Source organism: Mesoplodon mirus, assembly GCF_964341445.2.
Source record: "Mesoplodon mirus genome assembly, chromosome: 5".
NCBI lineage: Eukaryota > Metazoa > Chordata > Mammalia > Artiodactyla > Ziphiidae > Mesoplodon > Mesoplodon mirus.
This window is the reverse complement of record NC_138980.1, coordinates 13,820,818-13,846,784: the sequence shown is the minus strand read 5'-3', so window position 1 is coordinate 13,846,784 and position 25,967 is coordinate 13,820,818. Positions and strand designations below refer to the sequence as shown.

The 25,967-nt window shown below is 47.8% G+C and overlaps 1 protein-coding gene across 1 annotated transcript in view; it reads right to left on the bottom strand.

Annotated features, from left to right (window-relative positions):
• DOCK2 (dedicator of cytokinesis 2) overlaps positions 1 to 25,967 on the bottom strand; it is a 417,518-nt gene that overhangs the window by 16,269 nt on the left and 375,282 nt on the right. The window contains exons 37-45 of the mRNA XM_082621317.1: positions 23,941 to 24,031; positions 23,193 to 23,312; positions 18,898 to 18,987; positions 17,210 to 17,314; positions 14,768 to 14,909; positions 9,737 to 9,818; positions 8,194 to 8,278; positions 7,366 to 7,452; positions 1,153 to 1,329 (exon numbers count right to left, since the gene is read on the bottom strand). Coding sequence (XP_082477443.1) covers positions 1,153 to 1,329; positions 7,366 to 7,452; positions 8,194 to 8,278; positions 9,737 to 9,818; positions 14,768 to 14,909; positions 17,210 to 17,314; positions 18,898 to 18,987; positions 23,193 to 23,312; positions 23,941 to 24,031 — 979 coding nt within the window. The remainder of the gene's footprint in view (positions 1 to 1,152; positions 1,330 to 7,365; positions 7,453 to 8,193; positions 8,279 to 9,736; positions 9,819 to 14,767; positions 14,910 to 17,209; positions 17,315 to 18,897; positions 18,988 to 23,192; positions 23,313 to 23,940; positions 24,032 to 25,967) is intronic.

Genomic DNA, 25,967 nt, shown 5'->3' with positions numbered 1-25,967 from the left:
CTCCTGTTCTCAGTGTGTGCACATATATACACAGACATATCACCCCTCAAGGCTGAACAAAGGATTACCAATGGACGACTCCACGGGGTGTCCAAGGGTAGCTGGAAGGACTAACTGGAACTACTGTCCATGAGTTATACTATTGTGCCGTATTCCTAGGTTTTTTTTTTTTTTTTTTTTTTTGCGGTACGTGGGCCTCTCACTGTTGTGGCCTCTCCCGTTGCGGAGCACAGGCTCTGGACGCGCAGGCTCAGCGGCCATGGCTCACGGGCCCAGCCGCTCCGCGGCATGTGGGATCCTCCCGGACCGGGGCACGAACCCGCGTCCCCTGCATCGGCAGGCGGACTCCCAACCACCGCGCCACCAGGGAAGCCCCATGTATTCCTAGTTTTACATCAATGGATGACATAGAAAAGATAATAAAGAGTCCATCGTGAGATTTATGAGAATGAAGAGTCCATTTTTCCCTCAGCGTCCCATTAACGTATGGCCCAGGTGAAAGCCAAATAAGGACTTTCTATTCTATTTCAGCTCTGGGAAAAGTTATGTCTCCTTATTGAGTAATTATTTTCCCCCAGTGGAAAATGTGACTCAATAACTGATGGCTTTTCCCTTTTTGCCACAGACACCAGGAGCCTCAGAAATGAAATCTGTGGCTGAAATGTGTGGGGATTTCTGGAGGGTCCTTGTGACCTGAATATCTAGATTATAACTCTCACTTGAGAGTCGATCTCCCATCCCTTCTGTATTTTCACAGATTCCGTGTTTCATTCCTTCCCATTTCTGGAGGTCATTTCCATCATCTATAGAAGAGATGGCTTTACACAAGTAGCATGTACTTTGATTTGTGGCGCTTGACTTTTATGGTCTGGCTCGTGGACATCCCAGAGCCTCCTCTTGACAGAGGTATCTCGATGTGCCCAGTGGGATAAGGGACCTCTATGACCCCTGACAGAGCACGGCATTGAGGGTGGGAAGGAGATGAGAGTGAGGCTATAGAAACTCTGGAAGGTGTATGAGGTCCAAACAAGCTGAAGTGCCCTTTTGAGGGACAAACAGCCACAGTAAGAGGCGTGACACGCAGCTGTGTCTGCTCTGGGCCCTCCTGCTGCTGCTCTGTCCCCACCAGGGCCTGGAGAGGGGAGCCCTCACCGTCTCATACTTGGCGAACCCTCCCATGACAGCAGGGTCCACGATTCCGTTCAGGAGCATGGAGAGTGGGTTGATCGGGAGGCTCTCGTCACTCTGGTACTGGTTTATCATCATCAGGATCTTCTCGTTGGCCACGGACATGGTTTCGATGGCGTTCTCCAGAGGGCTAATTGTGGTCTGTTGAAAACGAGATCACCAAGAAGAAAGGGCCTCAGCAGGTCGCTTTAAAAACAGATAAAATTATTGGTATTGCTTTCATTTGGGGTTGGAATTCAAATGAGACAATGCTCCCCAAGGGGCCGTAGCAGGCTCTTGTGGTAATTACTGAGCCCTGGGGGTTGTTGGCTGTCTGGGGAGAGACAGGCTGAATTTGTGCTTAGCAAGAGAGGGATCTCCCTGGGGAGATGAAGGCAGGAAGTGTCAGGCACTCGCTGGGGTTTCAGAGGCTGGGTGTGCTCCAGGGAGGGTTTTTCTTCTTATTACCTGGTGAAGGATGCTCCAATTCAACCCATCTGGTATTGGTTGTGCACCTACTATGTGTGAGCACTTAGCTGGAGGGATGAGAGCAGCTGACGATGTGATCACCTGGCCTGGCCCACAGTAGGTCCCAAGACTTGTTATATGAGGGGTCACTGCTCCAAGGTAGATTCGGTTTAGTTGGGAAGATAAACTAACCACATCTTCAACACCTCTTAGAAAGCAAGATAAACACAGGGCCATCAGGTGCTAACTGGCATAACAGAGGTTCCCAAGAGCATGGGATCGAGAGTAAAACACTAAGCAAGAAGTCCGCAAACTTTTTCTGTGCAAGGGCCAGATGTTGTGTTGTTGTGTGTGGCAACAACTCTGTTATTGTAGGAAGAAATCAGTTACAGGCAATATGTACATCAATGAGCATGGTGGTTCCAATAAAACTATCTACAAATTAGGCGCAGGTGGGCTCTGGCTCATAGGCCATAGTTTCCTGACACCTGAACTAAACTAAGCAAATAAAAATGAGTGCAAATCTCAGCCATTTTTTCTGTGTGATCTTGGGCAAGTTTCCTAAACGTTCTGAGCCTCAGTTGACTTACTGGTAAAATGAGGATAAGAAAACCTACTTCAAAAAGTAACTGGTAGTTATTGTTATTAACTCTTGTAGGTGTCAGGACAGGGACTAGCCGCTGTCCTGAGAAGGGAAGCCTCCCTGGCAGGGTGGGTGGGGCTGGAGGGAAGGGTGAAGTAATCCGGGAAAACTTCATGGAGGGAACCCTAAGTGTTACCATCTGTTCAGTGGTGGTCCTACAGGGCCTGCTTCAGTGGGGACATAGCAAAGATTAGTTGAGATAATATGACACTTGACTTAGCAAAGATTAGTTGAGATAATATGACACTTGACTTACAGCAGAGTTCTTTAAAAAGTGCACCTGCTAGTTATTTTTAACTGCTGAGTGTATGTGAAGGGGAGAACCAGCCTCTACAGCCATGCTCTTGGTCATCTTCTTAAACCATCTCCTTAAATCCCTGTGAAATCTTAGCCTCCTCGCCCCCCTTCCTTGTTTCTGGACATTTTTGAAAATGGCTGTCTCTGCAGTGAGAAGGCCCTGGGAGTAGGCCCTCTCCTCTCTCTCTCTGTGATACAAGACACAGTGATACACAATGTCATCCTCTTTCCGTCTCACACACACACACACACACACACACTCAAGTGCGCGCACACGTGCGCACACACACACACACACACACACACACACACAGAGCTGGGAGGGAAGGCTGCTCGGCCTGGTAGAGGTGGCAGCCCATGTTCCACAAGCTGCAACTCATGGTCCAGTTTCTGTCAAGCACACAGACCAACCCTGCAGGGGCTTCTCCAAGCTGAGGTCTAGACTGAGTTCTAAAGGAAAATCTATCACAACCACTTGGACTGAGCCCAGTACCACACCTGGATTTCAATAATAGCCTGTCTGAGAGACTCATGCTTTATGGTGAGTTATTAAAAATGGAAAGTCCTGTTGATTGACTTTCTTCCTCATTTCTGAAGCTATTTTTGTATCCCTACGTCTTTAACCTCGTTACAGACAACAGGACAGAGAATGAGAATGAACACTCCTTTGGATTCTCACCTCTGGACCTTTGTGTAGATAAGTACATCACTCTCAGGGCAGAGCGATGGGGGTTACATATTTGGTGGAAGACCTGGAGGTCTGGAGCTGGTAACAGTTATAAAAGCACTGATCACGGTAAAAGAGATGGCGCCATTTGTGGACTGCCTCCTCTGGGCCAGCCCATGCTGGGTGTGTCCCACACGTGCTCTCATTCAATTCCCCCAACAACAGGTAAGTCCTTCACCTAAGGGTAGATGGGGCAGCGCTGGGGTGAGAGCGCCAGTGTCCGAATTCCAAAGGCGAGCTTCTCCCCCACATACAGACCACACTCTGCTACCAAACTTGCCATACACTGGTAGTTAGGACTTGGTCAAGCCCTCAAATCTCTGGTCTCTTTCCTAAGCTGAGCCTCATTTTCCTTACCGGCAGCACAGGTGTATAGCCCTTGCCCAGCTTGCTGTGCAGGGAAAATGAATTATCCTGGAAAATACAGTCAGCCCTCCATACCCTTGGGTTTTGCATCCTTGGATTTAACCAACCTCGAATTCAACCAACCACTGATACAGAGGCCCAACTGTATTCACTGTACTTACGCCCTTTTATGTAAGGGACTTAAACAACTGCAGATTTTGGTATCCGAGGAGGCTCCTAGAACCAACACCCTCAGATACTGAGGAATAACTGTACTTTGGAAACAATTTTAAAGGCACTCGGGAAAGTGGTGATAATCCCTTGCAATCGAGTGGTGTTTCATATTCCTCAAAGGCATCTCCCACATTATCACCTTCATAAATCCTCTTAGGAAACCTCTGAACTGTGTAAGATAGATATTATTATTACAACCTACTTCTACCACTGATCACTTTGGCAGTTCAAGTCCCATCTTTGAGCTTCAGTTTTCTCATATGCAAAATAATTTAAATGGACAAGGACTAGGAATGGGGTTGCACATTGGAGGTGTGTAGGCCAAACTGGGCCTGGGTCTGTCATTTAGCCAGCACATAAGTTCTAATTTTTTAAAAAACTAATTCAGCTGGAAGGAGTATGCCACAGCTTCTACCACTCCCCGTTGTCTTAATGGGACGAGTTAACATATTTACAGTTATCCTCCTGGGCTCTGAAGGTATTGGAATTTGTAGCTCTTGGATTAAATGACCTTCAGAGTGTCTTTCAGCTCTGAAATTACATAGTTTTTTCATGTCTATTTTACAGATGATGAAAACTAAGGCCAGAGGTACACTGTGTTTGTCCAACATCATACAGCTTGTTAATAACCAAGTTGAATTTGGTTCTCTGACCCCCAGCTCAGGACTTCTTGTAAAGATTACATATTCTCAGGGTCAAGAAAAAGGACCCTCAATAAGCAGAACTTACACTTGAATCCCATCAGAAAACACCTCTCTGTACAAACAGTACTGTAGTCATGACATTTCATAAAAGAAACAACCAAGAACAAGATACAAATTCTATACCACAAAAGCAAATGCTTGGAGAGGAATTCACTCAGCACCCATGAAACTTCTGTGTCTGAGACATCCTGAAATTCTTGGTAACTCCAATGAGGGAGGCTATCAGAGATAAAGTCACTCTGGTCAACTTTTTGGAGGTTTTCCCAATCCCTTCTATCAGAGGGTATCAGGATAAAAGAAGTGAAACAAAAATGTTGACTATTTCTTTCCTAATTTCAGAATCCTGAGTTCATAAAACAAGGTAAGCACTTCATATATTATGGGCTTCTGCATATTAACTGAGTGATTGGTTGATGGATTTACTTAATAACTATTATTTTTTTAATATAAATTTATTTATTTATTTTTGGCTGCGTTGGGTCTTCATTGCTGTGCGTGGGCTTTCTCTAGTTGTGGCGAGCAGGGGCTACCCTTTGTTGCAGTGCGTGGGCTTCTCATTGCAGTGGCTTCTCTTGTTGCGGAGCACAGTCTCTAGGCACGCGGGCTTCAGTAGTTGTGGCACGCAGGCTCAGTAGTTGTGGCTCGTGGGCTCTAGGGCACAGCCTCAGTAGTTGTGGCGCACTGGCTTAGCTGTTCCATGGCATGTGGGATCTTCCTGGACCAGGGATCGAACCCGTGTCCCCTGCACTGGCAGGCAGATTCCCAACCACTGCACCATCAGGGAAGTCCCTTAATAACTATTCTTGAACACCAATTATGTGTCTAGGACTATTCCTTGCACTCAGAGATATGGCAGGGAACAAAATGGACAAAAATCTGTCTTCCTGGAGCTCACAGTCTAGTGGAGCTTATATTATAATGTTATTATATTTAAAATTCTAGATATTAAAAATAAACACACAGGTAAATTATGTAGTCTATTAGGAGGCAAGATACCATGGCGGGAGATGGGGCGTTCAGAGAGTGCAGGCGGGAATTCCTTCAGTTTGCCTACAGTCCCGTGGGGACAGCGAAGGTGGAAAGGCACCTTACTGAGCACCACCAGAGGAAAGGGCACAGCCAGGGCCAATGGGTAGAGACTACGGCTTAGTAGAAAGTTTCTGATTTCTCACCTCAAAAATGGGATTCATAATATGATGTACTTCACACGGTTTTGTGGGATTAAACAGGATAATGTTACAAAGTCCTTGACACAGCTCCTGGGACACTTATCAAGCTTATCATGCACCGATGTGTCCCATGAATAAAGGGCATGAGTAGTTTCTTCCTCTCCAGGGCACTAATTATTGGGGTGGGCTGGGGACATGTTAAGGAAAGAGGAGAGAGTGGGTCCATCCAGGTGCCTGGTATGAGAGGTTACAGTCAAACCTCACCTCTTTTACTAACCTTGAGCAACCCACTAACTCATTCGGTTTCCTCATCTGTAAAACGGGAGAATACTAATATCTACCTCGCAGCCTTGTTGAGGGGTTTAAATGAGGTCATGCATATGAACCGTCTGGCACAAGCTCAGTAATGTCTGTTGATGTCATCATTGTTATTATATGTCCCCTAAGGTCTACGCCATGACTGTGAAAAGGAGATTGGAGGACCACCTGGCTGCTGGGGGCCCTTAAGGGCTGAAGGGGGATGGTCTCCATGTTGATCGTACAGTAGCTTGAAAGCGTCAGTCAGACAATGTCCCTCCTCTGCTTGTGACTCAAATTCACCCAGTGGAAAAGCCCAGGTCCTTACGGTGCCTACAAGGTCCTATATGACCGGCTATCAGACTACTGCTACTCCCCCGTCACTTGTTCTGATTCAGACATAAGCCTGTTCTGTCCCAGGGCCCTTGCACTTGCTATTTCCCTGCTACAATGTCCTTCTCTTCGGGATCTGCAAGGACCACGTCCTCACTTCCTCCAGGCCTCTGATCAAAAGCCATTTAGCAGGAAGGCTTTCCACGACCATCCTACTTAAAAGACCCACGACTCCTTCATCACCTTTCTCTTTTATTTTTCTCCATAGTGGTTATCTCCACCTAACATAGTATATATTTTCTTAGGCTTTTTAGTGCGTCTTTGCCACTAGAATGTAAGCTTCATTGCAGAATCTCTAGGTGCTTGACACGTGTTAGGTACTCATTAAATATTTGTTGAATGAATAAGTGAATAAGACATCCTGAATAGGTCCCTTCTTCTCAGATGTCACCGGATTGTCCTTTGCATCCTGAGGGCTGCAAGATCCCCAGCTGTTTGAGGACACGGAGACCCTGAAGTGTGCTGAGAAGCAAAATACATGCTATCTGCACCATGGAGTTCAAATACTTGCATTCTAGCCAGAGCTTTGCCTCTGTGTAATTTCCTTTCTCTGAGCTTCAGTTTATCCAAGTATAAGATGGATTCATAGTGAGATTCTGCAGAGGGGTCCCCAAAGGGCTGTTGGGAGGGGAGGATATGAGAGGGTGGTTGTGTCGATCGAATTCCAGGCCCTCTTCCTCCCCCTGCACCCAACCACAGAAGCTCCCCATTCATCAGCTTTATTACCGGATTCTATGGTACCTTTCATTTGCAGGGAAAAAACGTTATCTGATGCTTAAAAAAAAAAAATTCAAAGCAGGTAAACTGGATGCTGCCTTAGGTCCCTTCCTGCACCAGAGTTCCTGGACTCCTACAGTGGCTTTGAACAAAAGCATTTCCCTTTTTCCAGTCTCAGGAGCTTCCTGAGCCCCACAGACTCACCTGGGACATGTGAGTCACCTCAAACCAGCGCAGGATGCCCGGAAGCTTGTACGCGGTCACAAAGGAGGTCCTCTCGATCCACATCGACTGTCCCGTGGGCAGGGGTGGCAAGGGCAGGAAAGTAACACACATGAAACCTGACCATCAGAGTTTGGTGGGAACCCAGCCAGGCCCCCAGGCCTCCTATCCACCCGGAATCAGAATAAAAATGACAAGACTCAGAAATACGCTCCCACCTTACCCTGAAGAATTCTTTCCCAAGGTGAAGTTTAAGTTTTCCCTGGATTTAGGTCCAGTAAGTTTTAACCTGGGTCTCTGAACAGGCAGAAGTTTGAATGCATATCGAATATTGAATGCATCCACCTGCATTTTCTGGGGGGAGGTCTACGGTGTTCATCAGACTCTTCAAGGGGCAGTGACCCCCCCAGTGCAAAGAATCACAGTCCAAGGGAAGGAGCTGAGAGAGACTTAGGGCTGTCTCCTCGTGCCAGCCTCGGCCCTCGGGAATAGAAGACAGGTAGGTCCTGGCTGGGAAACACACAGTGGCACTGGGGACTGTGCACTCCCTGTGGTTGAAAGGTGCATCTCACGCCAGGCCTGGGTCGTTATCTTGAGAGTGGAGAGGCTCAATCAAGAAATGAGAAAACAAACCCAACGGAAGAGCCTGGAGAATGCGTGTCATTGTACCAGTGGAAGTTAGTGCTCCTTCCTTTGGCTTTGGATCAGATGCCCTCCCAATTCTGATTCTGGCAGGTGCAGGCTCTGGTTGGTAAAGGAGGCCCTGGGCAACGATCAAGGCTGCCAAAGGGTAGGGGAGGGGATACTTACGGCAAACTCATTCTCAGGATCAACGGTCCCCCTGCGCACTGGCCGGGAGTAGTGGAACTTCTGCACGTAGTTGGACTTATAAAAGCTGCAAGACAGGAAGAGGCTGAGGCTCCTGATAGCAAAACCTGACCTGACCTGACCCTGTACTGTCCAGGGAGGCCCACTACAGTAAACTCCAGGTCTGGCAGAGTCCTCGCTGCAACATTTAAATCCAGGCTTTCCTTGTAAGATGATTTAGAAGCCAGTCGGTCTTATGCCCTCATGAGAACACAGCACCCCTTAGGGTACCCCCAAAGTTGGAATTCTATCATTAACGCACATAGTGGTGCCTGGGTTATTGTTTCTTGTGATCTCAATGAAGGGTCTGGATACATCTAAGGTCCTAGGCTAATGTCTCAGGGGTATCTTCCAAGGATCTCTTAAGGTGTCCCAGCCATCCCCCAAATCACTCTCCCTTGAACCTCTAGGGCGGTTCTAACATCAGGACCAGCAGAGCATGTTGCTAGCTGTATGGTGGTCATCCCCTGCCCAAGGGTGCCTGACCGAGAGGTGACGGGAGGCTGAGCTCCAAGCTGAGCCTGAGTATCTGCTCAGCCGCCTGCACTGGCGTGAGGCTGCTTCTCCCCGCAGGAACAGGCCTTTCCTCTCACAAAGGAGCTCCTGCTTCCAACGGGTCTTCCCAGAGGAGAGGTCTTTTCCTAAGCTACTCAAGGTGCTAAACTGGGTGCCTGGGCCTGAGTGGGGTGAGCCAGACAGCTTGGAGGGGGGGCAGCGTGGTGCCCCACAGATCCCACAGATGCCCTGCTTTGTTGCCTCATCCCTGACCTTGCGATCTGGTATTAAACAGATCACACCTGCCTTCATGCTGCTTCCTCTAATGTCCCCTATTTAATTTTATTATTTATTTTATTTTATTTTATGTTTTGGCTGTGCCTCACAACTTGTGGGATTTTTGGTTGTGCCTCACAACTTGTGGGTTGTGAGGCCAGGGATTAAACCCGGGCCCTCAGCAGTGAAAGCGCTGAGTCCTAACCACTGGACGGCCAGGGAATTCCTCTAATGTCCCCTTTTTACATCGTAACCTGAACACAACCATTGTCAATGCACGACCTTAACAAACTCCTAAAAGACGTCCCTCTGGAGAAAGTGCTCGGCCTGAGCACCGTCCCTCTGTCTCCCACCTGCCTGTCGCCTGTCTGCCCATGCTCTCTGGCTGTGGATTTCTGGAGCCACTCTGGGATCAACCTGAGCAACCGGCTCTCCACGTCCACTTCAGCGAAGCCCAGCGCTGCTTCCTGAGGACTCGCTCTGCCACAAGGCGAGTCGCTCCCCCCGGCCATCTCTGGTGTCAGCCTTTTCAGGGGCAGAGCCCAGAGGGGTCATGGGAGAGGCGATGCTTCTCCCAAGAGGAAAAGGGAGGACAGGCTGGCTAAGATAGGGAAGGAACTAGAAGACACCACGGCCTGTCCTGCCACCAGCTCGGCTTGGCAGCCCCATGGGATGCTCCTCCCCAACTCTCCCTCCCCTGAGCTGTGGGGCTTACTTCATAATCTGGTCAGGCACCGGCTTATTCTTGAACCTTGGGTGTTCATCCAAGACGGGCTGGACAGTGAAACACTGGATGTCTGTGATTCCTGCAGTTAAGAGTTCACAACGTCTCGGTCGGGGGGACAGTTCCAAGCACAGCAGGTCCCAGGTGAGACCCCCCAGGACAGTCCTTCTGGGCCCAAGTTTTTAGTGAGTGACCAACCTCAGGGTGCTGGCTGCCAACTAGGTCCTAGTGACCAGTTAGCAGTCACCGTGGTCCTTATCAGAGCTACCTGTCACTTGCAACCCATGCCAGGGCTCAGCCTCTGCTAACAGTTGGTTAGTAGTCCTTAATTCTAATTATCATTGCTATATTACTATCATTAGCAAGAATAAGGCCTAATGCATTTATAGCTGTCCATCAACTGCAGCGCTCATCTCCCCACGGTCTCCTTTCATCTCTCCGGTTTTGCTGAGCAGCGTCGTTAACGTAAATCATACTTTCCAGAGACAAGGACATCAAGGTTAAAGAAGCTGGACAACCTGTTGAAGGTCACACAGCTTGTGAGCACAGAGCAAGGGCCTGTATTGGGGTCTTTTAACCCTGAGCTCAGGGTTCTTTGATTCCAGACTTCTATTCAGTGCAGCCCTCTGACCAGCAGCATCACCATCACTTGAGAGCTTGTTAGAACTGGTGAATCTCAGGTCCCACCTCAGACCTGCTGAATCAGAGTCTGTATTTTATAAGATGCTCAGGTGATTCATATGCACGCTCCAGTTTGAGAAGCACTGATTTAGAGAAGGCAAATACATTCATTTTGTACTCCAACTCTGAAAGTTTGAGAGTAACTGTCTGGGGCAGGAATGTAAGGCCATGTCCAGGCTCAGTGGGAAAGAGCTCCATGATCGATTAGTGATGCCTGCCATGGGCACAGGATACAGAAGAGGCACCACGTGTGCCAGATCTTTGTCATGCCTATTCTAGACCTTTATTCATTGTAAATCAATAATATGGCAAGCCAAATAAACAAGGTCAGTAGTCACTGGTCCCATCCCTGGACCTTACTTCCCTTTCCCTACCTTCCATGGCTTCTTTACCCATCTCTCTTCTTCAGGTATCCAAGTACTCTCATCCCTCTATTCTACCTGATGACCACCATAACTCCAAACACTCTTCCCCTAAGCCTGACACTTCTGCCAACTAAGGAAACACAGACTCCTCTTGTTGGAATTCAAAAATGCCAATATTTGAATATGGAGTATTCAGATATTCTAATATGATTCCAACTCATTTCCCACCGTTATCTCTGAGTATCCAACAGACTATACTGTTCCCTTTGTTTGGACTATTTCCCCATAGCTCCATGAACATTCAATCTATCCTCATCCAGGTGTCCTTTTCCTTCCTGACCCTCCAAAGCAATGCATATGTACTTAGGACTCTTATCTCTCCAGCTCCCTCTCTTCTCCCTTCTGTTGCTTCCCCACCAGACTGTGAGCTTTCTGATGCAGAGGCTAGGGCTCTTTCACACATAAGAAATGGCCAAAATATAATTCCAAGTTAAATTTAATTCCCCTCCCCCAATAAGTTCACTTCATACTAATGTCTTGGGGCTTTAACTGTTTTATCTTTTAAGAGTATTTCCACATTAAATGAGAGTGCCTCAGAGAGAGACAGAGAGACACAGACAGACAGACACACACACACACACACACACACACACACACAGAGGAGAGGGCAAGAGCAAGCAATACTTAACACAAATGAATAAACCTCACTGGAAGGATTTCCATAATCAGGAGAACTACCTTCCTTCTCAAGTCAAATAGCAAACAGCCTCCTCTGGGAGGGAAATCACCCTGGATTAAGTCTAGAGCAGGACTGGCAAACTATGGCCCTCGGGTCAAATCCTGCTCACTGCCTGTTCTTGTATGGCTCACAGCTAAGAATACTTTTTATATTTTAAAATATTTGAAAAAAAGAGTATTATGTGACGTGTGAAAATATATTAAATTCAAATTTCGGTGTTCATAAATATAGTTTTATCGGGGCACAGTCATACCCGTCCATTTATGTACTACCTACGGCTGCTCTCCCACCACAGCAGAGTTGAGTAATTGTGACAGAGACACATGGCCCACAGAGACTAAAATATGTCCTATCTGGTCCTTTACAGAGAAGTCTGCCAACCCCTGTTTTAAAGTAGGTTCTAAACCATGTCTACTGATCTTAGCAATTGGACTTGGACCAAGAGAAGAATCCAAACCTGTCCTGGAGAAGCCAGTGACATCAGAGCCCTCCGATCACATCCAGCAGGATGCATGGCTTGACTCTCTCACCATGTGTTGAATGTATGCATGGAACCATGTTGAATCTATACATGGAACTGTAGCCCCAAGGTCTAGGCAGAGGAGAGGGCGGGGGACAGGAGACACCCAACAAAGAGACCTTTGCTTTCAAATGTCTTCCACTACTTGGATACCTAAGTGAGAAGACATGAGATCTGTCCCCTTTTCAAACTGCTTGTCAGCTTTGCAACACGTAAAGGCAAGAGAACAGAGCCTTAAGAGCTTAGATTTTGGCAAAAATTCGACCCGAGTTCAAATCCTAGTTCCATCAATTCCTGGGACCTGGTGTAAGCTGCTTACATTTTCTTGAGCCTCAGTTTTCTTATTTGCAAAATGCAGAGTAATACTACCCAACTCACAGGATTACTATGAGGATAAAGATGAAACAAGGCATGAAAATGCCTGGTACGCTATCATGTTACAATAGTTAATAAAGAACATTCTGTTCATTCATCTTAAACAAAACAAGGGCATTACAGAAAGAATGCAGACTTTGAGACAGATCTTGGGGTTCAAATCTCAACTCCGTCATTAACTAGCTTGGTAACCCTAGGCAAACCACCTTACCTCTCTGCTCTGTATGTTCCTTCCCTAAGAAATAGGGAAAATCAATACCCACCTAAGAGGGTGGTATGGGGATTAGAAAAAGTAGTTACAGGACACTCAGTCTCATGTGTGGCATGAAGAGGGTATTTAGCAGATGTCAGCCCTCCCGCTTTCCCTTTTCTACCTGGTTCCTGGAGCTGCATCAAGCCTGTGTATAATGACGTGGCCCAGTCACACGGGCTCTCCCCTCCCACCACGAGTTAAAAGGTCACAGAGGGGCTTCCCTGGTGTCACAGTGGTTGAGAGTCTGCCTGCCGATGCAGGGGACACGGGTTCGTGCCCCGGTCCAGGAAGATCCCACATGCCGCAGAGCAGCTGGGCCCGTGAGCCATGGCCGCTGAGCCTGCGCATCCGGAGCCTGTGCTCCGCAACGGGAGAGGCCACAACAGTGAGAGGCCCGCGTACCGCAAAAAAAAAAAAAAAGGTCACAGAGTTGTTCAACACCAGGATATCCACTTAGAAGGGCCTTAGTACTAATCCCATGTCTCGCCTATAACCAAACTCCCATTTGTAACCAGCCAGGCCCACCACCGGTTGCATTTCCTCCTGCAAACAACCACAGTCGAGCAGGCCTGAAAGGCAGGCGAGCACAACGAAAAGGTTACAGATGCATATTTATCACCCGAGGGGAGAATATGTGGATTAAGGTTGGGCAGACTTAGCAGACCGGCCATGCGATCTGTCAGCCCCGTTTTAAAGGATGTAACTTAATTTGTGCTACAGGGTGCAACACAGGAGCCAGGCTAGGTTAACGTACCCCCTCCCCCATCGCTCAGCTGTCTGCCTTATCCTTGGGTCTGTACCCTCTCTGACCCCCCGAGCCTTGACCCAGCCCAGCATCAGAACCGGCCTTATGAACATTATGCTTTGCTGCAACGGAGCCCATTTCCAGCAGGCTCTACTCAACCTCACTAGCACCGTCTCCTGTCACCTTGGCCTTCTGTGTGCTCCAGAGAGCTGGCTCCATCGGTGCCTCCCTCCCTCCTTCCTTTCTCTATCTATCTCCTCTTTCTTTTTCCTTCTCTCTTGTTTTCTTTCTCTTTCTGTTAACCAGCAAGTATTTTCTGAGAGTTGGCTTTGGGGATTACTGCAGTGAGCAAGGCAGTGCAGGTCTCTGCCCTCCCAGAGCTTCTGTTCTAGTTCTATCTTTGAAAGCACAACAGATAACGACAGATTGAGATCAATTCTCTAAAGCAAACAAACAGGGTTTGAGATAAACAGAGTCCAGAAGCCTTCCGATAGGGTGACCAGGGAAGGCCTCTTGTGGGAGGAGACACTGAGTTAGGATCTGATGGGTGACAAAGGAGCTGGGGGAAAGGCATTCCAAGCAGAGGGAAGAGAAAATGCACAGGCCCAGAGGCTGGAACAAGCTGGGTGTGTTTAAGGAACAGAGACAAGATCTGTGTGGCCAGAGAGAAAGGGAAGGAAGAGTCGGGGGCGATGACATGGGAGACACAGAAAGGGGTCAGATGATGGACAGACAGCCTTGCAGGCCTTGGTCAGTTTTGATTTTATTATAAGGGCAATGGGGCACCATTTCAGTTCTTGGAACCTTTGCTTTTGCAGATGATGGTTCTTCCCTCTGTCTGGGACATTCTTCCCACCTCCCACTAACCTCTGGCTCATTACTCACCTTCAACATCGCCTTCCTCAAGGAAGCGTTCCCTGCCCTCCCAATCACGGCAAGCTGAAGGGCTTTCTTTTAGCATTGATCACATTTTTCTAAATGCATATTTAACAATGCAATTAGCTGTTCAACGTCTTTTGCTTGCTAGACTGAAAGCTCCCTGGAGGTAGAACCACTTTGTGAGTGTAGTCTCCAATGCCTTGCACAAGGCTTGGCAGAGTCAGGGCTGGTAGTACTCATCACAAGAATGAAGGAATGAGTGAGTGAGTGAATTTATCAATGAACGCAACATTTAGAGTTTCCTGAGATGGGTTCTTTTTGGATCCCACACTGGACACTAATATTGGCACCACTGCAATGATTCTGGCAGGAGTTCTGAGCTCTAAGACGGGGCTCTGTGGACTGAAGTCCCGGCAGGGCTGCTGCCCACCCCTGGCCCTTGGCTGGGGCATTCTTTAAGGATACACTGGCCTGCGGCATTCTTCACATCATCCCCGGGGGCAGAGGTTGTGTTCATCTTCTCTGCGTTGGGGAACTGGCTCATCAGCTGCATCTGGAAATCTTCTCTTCGCTCATACTCCTTCCCTCGGTAGATGAACACTTTGTTCTGAAGAGAAATGACACCCATCAGAGATCCCAGGGCCCAGGCTTGGAGGAGATGGTTCAAGCAAAGCTGGGAGGCTTGTCATGAGCACAGGGCGGTGGTGACCTTCTATAGATCTCTCCACTCTCTGTTTCTCCCCAAGGGAAAGAAAGGAAGAGCTCAAGTCACTGACCTTCTAGCTAGTCGCACCACTTCTTTAAAAAGATGGGTTCTAAAGGGAGAGGAGATCATGCATGCTGAGAACTTTTTCTTCAAACAATCTTATGTGCAGCTTCCAGAGTAATTCCTCACTCAGCTTTCACTGTGTCACACCCACTCTCCCATTTACATGACCATCAAGTTTCCCTCCTGCCTTTAATGGACCATGTGGGCTGGACCTGTGGGCTGGAAGGGACCAGCATTCAGGTCCTTCATCACTTGGATCCATGGAAACACACTCTTTATTGTTCCTTGACCATGTTAGCTTCTTTTAGACTGGTAGTTTTCAAACAGGGGGTGACTTTGCCTCCTAAGGGATGCTGGCTATGCCTGGAAACATTTTTTGGTTGTCACAGCTCCAGAGAGGGCCACTACTGGAACCTAGTGGGTAGAGGCCCAGGATGCTGCTAAACATCCTTCAATGCACAGGACAGGCCCTCACAGCTAAGAGTTAGCTGGTCTAAAATGTCCAGAAAGCTGAAGGTGAGAAACCCTGTTTTAGACCATATCTGTGCCACTGTGCTGCCTCTAATGGCCCCTAAATTCTTCTGTCCAAACCCATGTCTGCCACTGACCTTTATATATCAGTGTTTCCAAACCTGGCCTCTCATCACAAAAGCCTAGGAGCCTTCTAGAAGTTCAGATTCTCGGGCCTCACTCCAGCCCTGCTGAAATGGAGTCTGTGGGAGTGGGACCCAGGAACATGAACTTTTAACAAGTTCCCTAGGGGTGTGTGATGCAGGATCAGGTGTGGGAAGTCATCTCTATTCCACACAGGAAAACTTCACTAGCTCCCCGCCTGCAGCTCTCTCCAGAGGGCCACCCTGACTGCCACACCAATTGGTAATGGTGAGTGGTTTATCTCCTTGACGAGGCTCAATCAGGTGAGGTCAGGTTTCTTTTGTATCTCCCTGACCTCAGGATTGAACCACAGACTCAAAGACCAGAAGGGAAGCCTTCTGCTGACCTAACGCAACTCTCTCCATGATGAATCAATAATCCAGGAAAACAGCAGTGACACTGTGCTCCAGGGATCCCTAAGGGTCCCCAAGACCCCGTCAGGGCCTCACAAGATTAAAACTCTTTTCATCACAACAGCCATTTTCCCTTTTCACTCTCATTCTCTCATGAGTATACATTTAAGGCTGCATGATGTGTGGTATCACAACAGATTGAATGCAGAAGCAGATATAAGAATCTAAGCTGCCTTCTCTTAATCTAGATATTTAAGAGATTTGCAAAAATATGAAACAATCTCACTCTTTGCACTAATTTTTTATTGGAAAATATAACCATTTTCCTAAAGATCTAATTTATGTTAACATATGATGGGTTTCTTCTTCTTATTTTTAAATAAATTGATACAGTTTATCCTCCGTGTCTTCAGGTTCTTAATCCATGGATTCAACCGTGTATCAAAAATATTTGAAAAAAAAATCCAGAAAGTTCCAAAAGGCAAAACTTGAACTTGCTGCACTCCAGCAACTATTTACATAGCATTTACATTGTATTTGGTATTGTAAGTAGTCTAGAGGTGATTTAAAGCACTTAGGAGGTTATATGCAAATACTACACTATTTTATACAAGGGACTTGAGTACTGGATTTTGGTACCTGCAGAGGGTCCTGAAACCAATTCCTGGTGGATACCAAGGGACAACTGCTTTTAAAAATCTTCTTAGCTTTAATTTTGAGTATCGTCAATGTAGACAGATAAAGTCTACAAATACAGAAGTTCTTCAGGGGCCTTGACCATTTTTCAGAGAGAAAATGGCCCTGAGACCAAAAGGTCTGAGAACCAGTGCTCTGCAGGGCCTGCTGGGTAGCAGAGCTCCCCCAGCCTCTCTGAGCACCTCATTCCCAGTACGGGGTGCTCACTACCTCACAAGGCAGCTCTGGTTGCTGTGTATGTAGAGAAACACGGGGGGTGGGTGGCTGAGGCGCTGATGACGGAGGGGGATTGGGGAGTGTGTGAAGGTGGGGACAGCGTTCAGACAGAGAAGGGCACAGGTTCTGAGCACAAGCAGAGTCTCAAAGCACAGAGGGAGAGCCGGGATGCCAAGGCCGCGGGTCCCTGGCCTGTGTCTGCATCACCCACAGACTTACCCGGAGAAAGGAGGGGAAACCCTGGCCGTAGTATCCCACAGCAAAGTAGTCTGGCTTGGGTCTGAGGATTTTCATGATGTTTTCGTAGAATTTTGCCTGCTGGACCTGAAAGAAGAAAACTCATAGCTTGTGACAACACAGACGTGTATTAAAGGCATATTCAACTCCAAGAGGCCACAGTTAAGATGGGATCATTCCACCAGAACCAATGTGCTGAGTGCACATGTGTGCAGAGTCATGGAACTGTCTGTAATCATAACAGTAAAAGCTGTAACCAGATACCCTGTTAATCACTCTACCTGCACCAGCACATTTACTTGCATTGCCCTCATGACAATCCCATGGAATGGTATCTCTGTTTTGCAGATAAAGAAATGGTATCTCACAGCGCAGCCAGGAAGTACAGAACTGAATCCAGCCAGCTGTTCAGAGCCCCCAGCAGCATCGTCACTCCACTCTCACTGGAAGTGTGTTTGTGACGGCCTATGGATGGGTAAGTGTTTCCGGATATAGATGTCTTCCTGTGTATGCACACCTAACATATTTCATCAATTCCAAGAGGTGTGTGTTTTTCATACTTTAACGTCTTTGAAAATAGTTTGTGTTTTACTTTACACCTAATGGCATCTCCCAATTGCTATTAACTGGAGAGAAATCATGATGGGGCATGTAAAATAGAATGGTGCATCTTAAACTGGACACAACATGGAAGATAAATGTGTGAGGCCCTGGACATGAAGCCTGTGCGATGTGGGCTTGGTGCACGGATGTGCATGACCATCAGCATGTGCATGAATGTATACTGGGTACGTGTGTGTGCGTGGATGTGTGCTCTGTGTGTGCCTGTGCACTGCACACATCTAGAAGGCGTGCGTGCCTCCACACCCACAAACAACTACGTGGACAGACTCAGGTAGATATAAGTGCTTCTTGGTGCAAGTAGCGTGTGTGTTTGCATCATACCTTAGAACACTATAATCCTTGCCCATCCCCCCACCAGAAAAAGCTATCAATCTTCTTCCAACATTCTGACTCTCGTTTTACTGTTCCCTACAAACAGCTGGACTGGCATCTCAAAATGGCCTCAGATGGGGCCCTGGGGTCCTGGCTCTCAGGCCAGCGGGAAGAGAGTGGGGGATGCAGCCAAAAAGTTCTGCATTTTCCCTGCATGGGTCACTCCCACCCCCAAGCCCTGGCCTCTGCAGCATAAGCAGGATAGGCTGGCTTCCCCCCCCTTTCCACTGGCACCAGCAAATCACAAGCTTCGAGGAGCTAATGGGGATGGCCAGATGGGGAGCATTTTAATGTGATTTACCTGTTAATCAGAAAGCACGCATTTGCGTTTTTATTTAATTGGCCTATCGATTTGTGGGAATTTTCCTGCAAATGTAGCACGGTGTTTACTGGGTGGGCAACAGCAGCAGCCCCAGCGCCAAGCAGGTACTTAACGCTCCATCTGAGAAACTGATGAGTTTTCCCAGAAGACCTCCCTTTGGAAAGATTCCTAACTGGGAGGGAGAAGCTCAGCACAGCCTGGCTCAGCTCAGGCCCTACTTCCATTCCTTTCCTGGTGTCCTAACCCCATGTGGCTTCCCACCCCGCCTCACCCTCTCCCCAGCCTCTCTGCTGAGCCGAGGCCCTGAGCACCCAGCCTCCAGGGCAGTCAGCTCCCCCTGGGGACAGCTTACCAGGTTCTGGCTCAGCAGCTCATAGTCAAAGATTTCCATCTCATACTGTTCCGCCAGCTCCTTGCACAGACTGATGGCCTCTTCCCACATCTACGAGGAAGGTCGTGGAGACAACGGTTAGGGGGACCTCCAGGCTTGCAGAGCCCTTGCTAAGGAAGGGACCAGGGCAGCTCTCTCCTGGGACTGAGCCACGGGCCTTACTCCGGCCCGGACCCAGTCCCACACCCAGGGAGCTGAGCATTTCCCAGGAAGCAGACCTACCCTCTGCCTCTCACCCTAGTTTCGTGATAAATAATGGAACACCCACAGACGAGGCTGAGTACTTATTTACATGCTCTCGGGATCTTCACAACCACCCTGAGAGGTGACTAGTAGCATCTGCATTTCCCAGGTGAGAAATGGAGGTTCAGATCAGCAGAGCATCTGCCCCAGGTCAAATGCCCAACCAAAAGCAGGGCCAGGATGCACACCTGAGTGTGACCCTCGACCTTGTGCTTAATTCCCTCCCTTAGAAGTGTTCAGTAAATGAACATTTGACTGCCTCAGCTCCCTGTGTGCAGGTGGGGCAGGGAGGTGGTAACCCCATTTTCCAAAGAGAAATGGTTCACAAAGAAGTAAGAGGGCAGCGAGTTTCCAGGGACAGCGTTGAGGCCAGATCCAGTTCTCCTGATGTTTGCTCTTAGGATCTTTCCACTCTGCCAGTCCGTCACTTTCTTTTTTCCTTTGGCCAACTTTCTTCCCTCCCTCCCTCCCTCCCTCCCTCTCTTTCTCTCACTTTTTAAGAAAATTGTGGTGAGGACACAACCTGAGATCTACCCACTTAACAGATTTTTAAATGCACAGTACAGAATTGTTAACTATAGGCTCAATGTTGTACAGAAGATGTCTAGAATTTATTCATCTTGCGTAAATGGAACTTTATACCCATCACTTCTTAACGGTGTCATTTAGGGTGAGTGTGCAGGGGGCAGCATGAAAAAGAGTGATGAAAACTTTTTTTAAATAGGTCTTTTCCATCTTAAAAAAAAATTCTGAAAAACAAACTCTGGACAGAGGGGATCCTTTTCATCTGCTCCGTTTTGACTGAAACCAATAGATTATCATTCCATCCTTGATCAAAGGGTCAGCAACCTCTGCAGAGAGGCAGAGGGAGGTGCTGGGTGGGCTGGAGATCTGGCAATCTCAAGGGACACCCATTACATTTCACATTTGGTTTAAAATGGAAGATGCACCTTAATGGAAAAGCTGGGGGAGGTGGGGGAGGAGAGAGGCGAGGTTGCCAAAACACAGTGTGTGCTTTGTCGCAAAAGTGCTCTCTCTGCATCCAAGCATAAAAATAAATAAAGGCAAGTGCTGGGTGGAGGAGCCATGGCTGTAAACCCATGGACAGCTTAGTGAGCAGCATAAAAATGCTTTATGTGCCAAGAGGAATCAAGTCCACAGACCAGGCTGGGCTGAGGCTTTTTTTTTTTATTTTATTTTTGGCTGCGTTGTGTCTTTGTTGCTGCGCGTGGGTTTTCCCTAATTGCGGTGAGAGGGGGCTACTCTTTGTTGCAGTGCGCGGGCTTCTCACTGCGGTGGCTTCTCTTGTTGCGGAGCACAGGCTCTAGGCATGTGGGCTTCAGTAGTTGTGGTGCGTGGGCTCAGTAGTCGTGGCTCAAGGGCTCTAGAGCGCAGGCTCGGTAGTTGTGGCACACGGGCTTAGCTGCTCCACCGCATGTGGGATCTTCCCGTGTACCCTGCACTGGCAGGCGGGATCGAACCCGTGTACCCTGCACTGGCAGGCAGGATTGAACCCGTGTACCCTGCACTGGCAGGCAGATTCTCAACCACTGTGCCACCAGGAAAGTCCCTGGGGCTTTCTTTAAAACCCCCAGGCCGGGCCAGGGGACTGTTTAGCTCAAGTGGAGGTCTTTGCCAACTTCCCACCATAATATGCCAGAAATACTCTCCCCAAGTGTTAAGAGATCACTAAGGGACCAAGGAGGGGGACAGGCAGGGAGTCAGATACCTGGAATTTCCTTCAGGTCTGTCCATGTGGTCACTAAGACCTCTGACAGTCCCTGATCCTTGAGTCTCATACATTAGTTACTGAGCATCTGCTGGCTTCTGGGCATGGTATACACTGACGGAACAGTGATAAAAATGGCCAAGACACAGTCTCTGCTTTCATGAAATAGAAGTGGGTAAAGAACACACATAAACAGATGTACTAGTTGGGTTTTGAGGGATATAGAGGAGTCCACCAGGTAATGACAGATGGACTTATGGAGTAGAAAGTCATTGTGTGTGTCTAGATCAGTGAGTCTCCATGAGGGGAGATATGCGGAAAGGAAGTTAAAGGGATGCTAAAGAGTTTGGGCTTCATTCTGGAAGCTACGACAGCAGTGGCTTTCAGGGTGAGCTATACCCATCCGCCCCCTCCTCTCTGCTCCCAAAGTACTTTAATACCACCCTGTTCCCGCCTCCTTCCCCCGTTATTGCACAACACCAAAGGGTTGTGTGCAAAAAAAGATGATAATCGGTATGTCTGCTTTGCCCACTAGATAATAAGCCCCTTGACACTGGGGATCATGCCTTTTTCCTCTCTGCTCAGCGCAGAGTGGGTTGAACTGGATAGCTGGCAGAGGACAAGGCTTGACATGTCCTTTTGGGGCTTTCACACTGTGACCGACTTAGTCAGCTCATAAACCAAGAGTAAGCTCTGACATCAAGTCAGCAGGACAGGAGGTTCCAGGGATGGCAGAGCCTCTGCCCTCAAGAGGCTTATAATTGTAAATTATGAAGACAGTGTTCTCCAACTGCTCAACTCCTGGGAATTTATAAGCCCTTCCACAGACATTACCTCATTTTATCTTTCCAGGGATGGGGGGAAGATCAGACTAAGACAGATGCAATGAACTGCAGTGACAGATCAGGCCAAAATTAAGTATTAAATTGTGTCTTGATGAACTGTAAGAGGCCTTGCCGTTCAGAGCAGAGGCAGAGGTGTACGGAAGCTGGAGGACTCAAGAAAAACTTGACAGAGGAAGCGGCCAGTCAACTGGGGCCTTGAGGGCAGAGTAGGTAATAATGATGACAATTAAAATTTAACAAGCTGCTACTACGTACCAGGTCCTCTGTTAGGTGCTCTACATGCATTTTCTCACCTAATTTTCACGATGCAACTAGGAAGTACGTACTGTTAATGTCCCACTATTATGGATGGGGAGTTGGAATCTCTGAAAGGCCAAGGAGATTGTGGGTGGTAGAGGAACGAGGCTTGAAACCCAGAGCCTGAGCACTTAACCACCATGCTACGTTTCCTACAGCATTTGGGTTGGTGTTTCCTGAAGGTCTGCTGGAGACTGGACGATGGGCAGTAGCAGGTCTGGCCAACCTCCAGACCTAACCTAACAAAACACCCTGTTCTTGCTGTTTAGAGATCAATGATGGTACCATGATGTCATTCATACATTCAGTTAATTAAGTTATTCAATATATATCTACTGGGCCCCATATGTAAGGCTCTGTGCTAGCTACGGGGCACTGAGCAGTGGACAAGGCAAGTCTCTGTGCTCATGGCCTTCTAAAGTGGGGAGCCAGACATGAGCAAGTAAAAACAAAATGATCAAGGTCATGTCTGATAGTGGTAAGTACTTTGAAGATAAGTCAATAAGAGTGACTCGGGGCAGGAGTGCTGCTGTGTCTCAGGTGGTCTGGGAAGGCCTCCTTCAGGACATGACATCCTTTGCTTGGGCAAAACCCTGAGCTGTGAGAGGGAGCTGGCCATGGTAAGATATGGAGGAGAAATGTTCTAAGCTGTGAAAAGCAAGTGCAAAGGCCCTGAGATGGAAAAGAGCTTGGCATAGAGCATGTGAGCAAAAGGGAGCCTGGCAGAGATGAAATGAGAGAAGTAGTCAGGGGACAGCTCATGTGGGGCCTCCTGGGTCATGGGAGGGATTGTGTAATTTGTTCTATGTGGACTGGGAGAGCCATTTGAGATGACTGTAAGCAGGACGATGGCGTGATCCAATGCATGTTTTATGATCACCGTTTCCCATATGCAGGATGATCTGTTGGGGGGAACAGAGGATGCAGGGAGATTGCTTAGGATTCACTGAGTATCCAGGTGAGCAGTGTTGGTGCCTTGAATGGAGGTGGAAGGAATGGAGATGGAGAGAAGTGACCAGACTTAGGGTCGGGCGGGAGAGCTGACCAGACCTGCAGATGGATTGGGTGTAAAATATGGGGGAGAACGGTCCTTTCTCGTAGCTAGGGTTTCCACGGAGAGAGGAAGGGCAGGGACCAATTACCTTTCCTTTGTCAAAGTAGCCTATGATGATCTCATAGAGCGTCTCCTTCAGCTGTCGGTGGGTCTGGGAGTGCTGCTGGCCTGTCTGCATGACCTGCGACGCACACTGTTCATCTGACCACTGCGGAGAGAGGACACACACAGTCACCTGGGGCAGGTGTCTCCCCTACTGCTGAGGAGTGGGAGGAAGCCCTGCAAACACCCCTGCCGGCCTCCTTGTCGCCCTGAGTGTCCATCAGAGAGATGCTGGTCTGCAGTTTCCACGGGAAGCGCCTCCTCATTTCTGTGGAGTTACACTTATTTGACTCTCCATTGGCTCATGTGAATGGCTTGTAGGATTTTTCTCTGAAACCCTGCAAGACACGGTCTCAGCACTTCAAAAGCCAAAGGAAATCTTTCAGACTTTGTCCTGCTCCAGCAGCACTTTCAAGAGAAGAACAACAGCTCACAGGGCATGCTAATGATTTACAGTTGATGTCTGGATGTTATATAAAACAGTTGGAATGTTATGTAAAACTGCAAGACGTATCTCGGGTGTTGTTGCTGCTGAACGTGAAGGTCACTAGAAACCTTATGTGACCAGACAAAGCAGTGCAGAAAAGTAACCTGCCAGGTTAAGAATTTGGGGACACAGAACAAAACAAAATTTATTTGGCTAACTCTTTTTCTTTTTCTTTTTAACTCTTCAACTTGCTGTGAGGGCTCCATGGGGATCCCAGCATGAATCCCCTTTGCTGGAAAGGCAGTACCTTGAGAAGCCAGGTGTGGAGAAGGAGTGTATAGGCAGCCTCTGTGTAATTGTCACAGTCCAGGTGAAGGTCGCGGAGTTTGTACAGGTACCTGTTTGGGGAAATATGCTAAATCACCAGGTGCAATAATAAGCAGGCAGGTGGTAGGGCCAGGCCAGAAAGAACAACTGGGTACCTCTTGGAGTCACAAGGGAGTCCTCCATTCCCTCTATCCAGACTCGCATGGATGACGATGATAGCACCTAGCACTCGTGGGGCATTTTGTGTATGACGGGAATCATGCTAAGTATTTTAAATGCCTCAGATTATTTAATCTGTCTGACAATCCTGTAAAATAGGTCCATTGAGAATTCTCATTTACAGATAAGAAAATTCTGGCCTGGAGAAGTTAGGTAACATTCCAGCCAGTATTCAACTTGATACTGAAGACTCTACCCCGTGCAATACAACAAGTAAGGGAAATCAGGGAAGGAGAAATGAATAGCTTGTCAGAGGTCACGTGCTAATGAAGAACTGGAACGTGATCCCAGTCTAACTGCCTTCAGAGCCTATGCTCTAATCATTGTACGACTCCAAGGGCATGGACAAGCCACAGCACTGTAAAGGGCAACTCCTACCCTCTCTTCAATGCTCTCTAGATGTAAAGGAACTGAATTTTCTGATAAGAAAAGGAAGTGGACCAGGGGCTAGAGACTGGATATTCACGTGGAGGCCTGGAGCTGTCAGCAGAGAGAACCTACTATTCTACTGTAATCACATTCCCATCTCCCACACTTTTCCAATGTGACAATCCAGTGCTGAATCGTAGAATGAGTCTACAGTTGAAAGGTGTTAAGAACAGGACAAGAACAAAGGAAGGGAGCTTAGGTCAGTTAGCTGATACATAGTAAGTATTAAGGGGCAGTGAATTCACTTTTCTGTGCCTTAGTTTGCTCATCTGTAAAATGGCAGTGCTCACAGAACCTACCTATAGAGTTGCTGGGCCTATAAAGGGACAAGCAGATCATGTATAAAAGGCTCTGTCAATGACAGCCTGCACTGCTGCTAATAAATGTGAGTATGCACCGAAAGTGATTAGCCCGTAGCCAGTGCTGAGCAGTGACAGCTATTATCTATTATCCTTGTGAACCACGTTCTTCTACAAAACATTCCCTCCTGCCACTGCTGGAAACAGAATCCAGAGCCAAAAAAAACCCCACTGCTTTGGTGACTTGCATGTCATCGGGAGCGTTTATTTAAACCCAGCTCTTAGTAATGTGGTGAAGGGAAGAGGCTGTGATGTGATGCCCTTGGTCCTTCCTCCAAGAGGAAAGGCGCTGTCTGTAACCGTGCCAATATGCTGCCTTGGCTATCTAACTACAGGGAACAAAGGGCTTCTCACGCATCTGTACTCAAAGCAAGTCTCAATGCTCAGGCTTAGATTCCTTTTACAAGAAAGCTTTCTGCTTAGAATGTCACCCAAGAAGGAGCTAGAGCTTAATGTCCCTGGCTCATAAAACATGGCCAGAGGGCCAAATGGAGGCTGCCTGAACTCAGGGTAGGGACTGCCAAAGATTTTAAGGGGAAGAAAGTTCAATTAGTGGTTTCTGATAACTAATGAGCTAGTGACCTTTTGCTCATTTATTTATTCAATCAGCAAAGTTGTACTGGGCACACAGGCTGTACCAGGCATTACAGATAAATGGTGGCAAAAGCAGATGCCATTCTCAGGGTTTGGGATTTATAATTTAGGAAAAGGGACAGGCATCAATCAATTAAGTAATTGCAAAAATACAGCTGTGATCAATGCTGTGAAGGAGGGGTCTATGGTACTATGAGAGCAGGACTCATCCAGGTAGGGCTTCTAGAAAGGTTCCCCTAGTGTGACAGTTGGGCTGGGATCCCAAGGTAAGAGGATGAGTGGGGGAGCATCCCAGAGAGATTCTTCATTCATTTATTCATTCTACTAATGGGTGCTTTATATATTATATCAATTCATCCTCCCAACAATTTTTTTATAGGTAAGAAAACTGAGACCTACACTAGAG